Source organism: Nannospalax galili, unplaced genomic scaffold (assembly GCF_000622305.1).
Source record: "Nannospalax galili isolate Female #2095 unplaced genomic scaffold, S.galili_v1.0 scaffold433, whole genome shotgun sequence".
NCBI lineage: Eukaryota > Metazoa > Chordata > Mammalia > Rodentia > Spalacidae > Nannospalax > Nannospalax galili.
In genome coordinates this window covers 12,626,289-12,631,580 of record NW_008338715.1, presented here as the reverse complement: position 1 = coordinate 12,631,580, position 5,292 = coordinate 12,626,289, and the positions used below count along the sequence as shown (strand labels likewise).

Genomic DNA, 5,292 nt, shown 5'->3' with positions numbered 1-5,292 from the left:
CCTACTATTCTTCTCCTTCAGGTTATTTCTTTTCCTTTACCTCACTGTTTCCTTACCCTTGTCCTGGTTCCTGGAGTTATGTCTGTTTGCATACTTATTTATCAGAGTCTGGTTCTAGATCCACATATAAGGGAGAACATATGTCTCTTTTTTTTCTGAGTCTGCATTATTTCACTTAGTATAACAGTTTCTAGTTCCATCCATTTAGCTGCAAATTTCATGATTTCATCTTTCTTTACTGCTGAGTAAAACTCCATCGTATATATGAACCACATTTTCATTATCCACTCGTCAATTGAGGGACACTTAGGTTGCTTCCATCTCTTAGCTATTGTGAAAAGAGCAGCAACAAACATGGATGTACAAATGTCTCTGCAATAGGATGAGTTCTTTGGGTATATGCCAACAAGTCCTTCTAAATTTTAATTGCTTCGTTTTTAATAGACTCATCCATGAGATTAAGGAAATTCCCTTCTCATAATTAATTATTCAAGGTCTTTTAAACTGAATGGATACTGAATTTTATCAATTGTTTTTTGAGGTGCTCATAATTGTTTTTCTTCTCAGTGCTTAATGTGAGAAATTAAATTTCTACAGTTGTCAATATTGAGCTTCTGCCGACTGCTGAGCTTAACCTATGTTGGTCATTACTGATTACCCTTTATCATTTGACATCTAAGTTTACATACATTTAGCCTATGATTTTCCTTTATTTGCATTGGTTTTGGTATCAAGGTTTTCTAAACCACATGAGAAAATGGGAAATTCTCATATTTTCTCTCTCTTCCTACCCTCCCTACCCTGCCCCCAAACACACATCTCTTAATCTTTGGAAGTTTGAGTAGTGTTGGAATGTTCTATACCTTATAATTATTAGAACTCACCTGTAAAGACATTTGACTCGGGGAAGATTTTTAAATTACTGAACGTATTTAGTATCTTTACTAGCATCGCTCACATGGTCAGTATTTTAAGTTTTGTTTTTGTAGGAGTCATTCCACTTCAGCTATGTTTTAACATGCCTTAGTATAAAAAGAATGTAATGTTCTCTTTATTTAATTTTTCCAATGTATACTTGTAGTCTCTTTTTAGTTCTGATGTTGTTTTTGTTTTCTTTTTTTGAACCTTGTTAGAAGATTGCCATATTTTGTCTAGTCTTCAGAAACCAGCTTTTTCCTATTGTATGGAAATTTTTCTGTTTTCTTGATTTCATTTCTTTATCTCCTTATGTTAGATCATTCTGTTACACGTTTTTAAGTTAGAAGTTTAGCTCATTAATTTGTAGCCTTTTCTAGAGTTTCAGGATTATCTCTTCAGAATAGTGTAAGTGCCTAAAGTTCTGATGTTTTATTTTTGTCTTTTGCTTAGTTCCCAGTGATTCACATTCATGATTTTATTGTACCTAGGAGTAATCAGAAAATACAAGAATCAGATAAAGATTATTCGAAGTTTTACATTTGACTTTTAAATGACATGGTTGTAGAAAATGATATCTATCAGTACTTAACCTTTGGATAGTTTTTGTTATGAGCACTTTTTGGTTAAATTCTATTAATACCTATATTGATTTTTTTTAAATCTCTGTATTTAATTTGTCAGTAATTGAGAAAAGTGTCTGCCATGGTTAGTTTGGAATTTTCTATTCCTACTTGCATTTCCATCATTGTTCTAAATTTAAGGCACTTAGAGACCTAGAGTTTAAATTTATTATATTTCAGTGAGCTGCAGTTACTTTCTTCAAGTGTCATCCTTTTTTTCTGTTTTATCTTTTCAACCTATGTGTTTTTATGTCTGCGTTCAGAATGTAGTTTTTAAAGTAAAAACCAACAACACCTGTCTTTTAACCAGTGTTTTTTAATTGTGATTAAGATATTTGAACTTGGGGCTGGAGAGATGGCTCAGTGATTAAGAGCACTGGCTGCTCTTGCAGAAGACCCAGGTTTCGATTTCCAGCACCCATGTGGCAGCTAACAACCATGTATTTCTTCAGTTCCAGGGGAATCCCATGCCCTCTTTTGACCTAAGACTTTCTGAATTGAGGGGTTTTTGTCGTTCTTTAATTTTTAAAAAGACCCTTTTTTCTTTTTTTTTTTTATTCTTTTTTTATTTTATGTGTAAGTGCACCTGTGTGCATGCAGTGCCAGCAGAGGTCAAAATATGGTGTTGGATCCCCTGAAACTGGAGTTACAGATGGTTGTTAGCCACCATATGGGTGCTGGGAATCAAACCCGGGTCCTCTGCAAGAGCAGTCAGTACACTTAACAGCTGAGCCATCTCTCCAGCCTATTTTCTCTTGTTTTTATAATGCTTACTCTTGAAATGTACTATGCATACTTAATATTGTTGTTTGTTTGTGCAATTTTTTTTGTTTGTTTTTGTTGTTGTTGTTGAGACAGAGTCTCCCTAAGGCCACAGCTTGCCTCGAACTCGCTTTGTAGCTCAGGTTGACTTCAATCCCTCCACCTGCTTATGCCTCCTGAGTGCTGAGATTAAAGGCATACACCACCACACCCAGCATCTCCTTCTTAATCAATACAGATACTGTGGGATTTCTTAATTTTTCTCTTGTAACTTATTTTGTGGTTCATTATTTTCATTCTTAAAGAAAGCTTCTACCACAGAATAGTATTTTTTATTGCATTTGCATATATAATTACTATTTAGTTGCTCAACTATTTTTGTCATCTTAAATAGTCTTTCTAGAATAATTTTCCTTCATGGTTTACAGGTATATTTATTTCATTGTTAAAATATGATTTTGTTTTGTTTGTGTAGTACTGAGTATGAAACCCAGTACCTCATGCACACTAAGCAAATGCCCTCCCTGTCAGCTTCGCCCAAGCTTTTAAAAAAATTTTATGTGTATTACTGTTTTGCTTGAATGTACCCATGTCATGCAATGTCTGAGGAGGTCAGAAGAGGGCATCACATCCCCTGGAACTGGAGTTTAGGAAAGTTATTAGCTCTCATGTGGGTGTTGGGAACTGAACCTGTGTCCTCTGCAAAAGCAGCCAGTACTCTTAACCCCTGAGCCATCTCTAGCCACACCGGCCCCACCAAGCTTTTAAGATACTATTTTGTTGTTTTATTACCTCTTAATACTTAAAACTTGTTCCAGTGTATTTTTGGTATAATTCTGGTTTAATTCCTATTCTTTCCAAGTGAAGAGTCTCAGACATACTAAATTTTGGAGATTTGTTGCATCTCCCTTCAATATTGCGGATAATTTACCATGAGATATTTATAAAGTGGTTTCTATTACAATAATAGCCTTCTTGTGTGTGTTTTGGGTATATTTGCTTTTCAAGTACGTTACTTTTGTTTTTAATTTTTTTTTTTCCTTTAGTTGCCTTTCCTCATCTTACTGGCTCTGCTCCTTCATGGCCTAGTCTTGTGGACACCACCAAGCAGTGGGATTATTATGCAAGGAGAGAGAAAGACCGAGATCGAGAAAGAGACAGAGACAGAGAGCGAGATCGAGACCGGGATAGAGAACGAGAACGTACCAGAGAGAGAGAGAGGGAGCGCGATCACAGTCCCACACCAAGTGTTTTCAACAGGTTTGTTGGGTGTGCAGGAGTTGGTATACATATATATCATGTATACTTTCAAGTTTATATTTGGTGTGAGGAAATGAATTCTGATTTACTTGGAAAGGGCATGATGCATCAATGTATTTCAGGAAGCCATTTTAAAGTTACTTGTTTTCTTCTTAGAGGATCCCCATTACCAAAGCAGCAATCTTTAGGCTGTGCTGTTCACTGAACCATCCTTTAATAGAATTATATATTCCCTCACAAATGTCTTGTCATATAAAACAATTAGTTGATAATACATAATTTGTAATGTATTCTTTTAAAATAATCACTTTAAATGTACATTGAATTAAAAATATTGTAGTTTACCGAATATCAGCATCCATTTTTTGAAAAGCATAAATAAGCTGTCTTTAGCAGTTGAAAATATCTTTTTGTGCTTGAATTTTCATTTTTGTGCCACAGTCCTCAAATAGTAATTACCATATCAATCTTTTTTGCAACACATGTAAGCTTAAATATTTATAAAGACTTTTTTTTAATGCCCATACATATCTTAAATGTTTTTTCAAGAGTTTATCCTGATTTTAGTTATCATAGATAATATTCTGGAGGTTTGAAAATAGTACAATGAGCTATGTTGTTAATATGATGGAGGAGTAGCTCATCCCTCATTAACGTATTCATGGATGAATATTGTTATGAGAAATCAGGGTTTACCATTAGCGCTTTTGTTTAAACATGCAGAGTTAAGCACTTAGAAACCAAGTGGCCATCTATTAGGCCTAATCACTGTGACCTATCTTAACTTATATAAAGCCCTATTTCTAAATAGGGTTACATGCAGAGATCCCAGTAGTTAGGACTTGAACATATTTTTCTAGACAACACAGCTGGGAACTAAAAACTTCAGTTTTCTGTTCCATGGAAGAACACCAAACCTGCTTTCCCTCACCTGACTTCTAGTTTTACATGTTACTCTTTCATTTAGACGCAGCTTGTTCAACATATGCTGAGAAAGGATTGTGGACTTTAAAACGTATTTGCTAGAGCATTTGTAAAAGTGAATTATCTTGCCGTGTGTTAAGGATTTACTTTTTTGTAAATATTGGAACTGCACATTTCCCTCATTTTAGTTATGGAAAGTTACTGCTGGGTGCTGGGATTTCCCAGAGTAGAATGTAAACTGCCAGGAAATCTTTGAAGCATAGACAAGACTTACACATTTCTTCTGGAGCTTTTTTTTTTTTTATCCATCTATTTATTTGTTTGTTTGTTTGTTTGTTTATTTGTTTGTTTATTTTTATGTGTATTGGTTTGCCTGCATGAATGTAAGTACATTTTGATCATGTGTTGCTGATGGAGGCTAGAATAGAGTGTCAGATATCCTGGAACTGGAGTTACATAGATGGTTATTAGCTGCTATGTAGGTGCTGGAAACCAAACCCAGGTCCTCTGCAAGAGCAGCCAGTGCTGCTCGATACTTCATATTTGTAGCAACATGCTGGTGGTTTGCATTATTCTCCTCAGTCTCACTAACTTCTGTTCATCTTCTCAACCACTTCTACAGCCCTTCAAATTAGATCTTCTTTTTAAACCATAATGGTTTCTTATCCTGAGCCAATGTATCATAGTAAAATTAATTAAATAAATTCCTTCTTTAGTAAAAGTAGTATGTATACCTTTGGGTAGTTTTAGATTTAAGAAGGAATAAATATGGAAATTGAATACCTGAAACCTTGTTCTTTTGAATGTA

The 5,292-nt window shown here is 34.7% G+C and overlaps 1 protein-coding gene across 11 annotated transcripts in view; it reads left to right on the top strand.

Moving 5' to 3' along the window:
* Positions 1–5,292, top strand: part of Fip1l1 (factor interacting with PAPOLA and CPSF1) — a 76,243-nt gene that overhangs the window by 64,224 nt on the left and 6,727 nt on the right. For all 11 annotated transcript variants that reach the window (XM_008833330.3, XM_029563619.1, XM_008833336.3 and 8 more), the window contains one exon: positions 3,347–3,560. In XM_008833330.3, the coding sequence (XP_008831552.1) occupies positions 3,347–3,560 (214 nt within the window). The remainder of the gene's footprint in view (positions 1–3,346; positions 3,561–5,292) is intronic.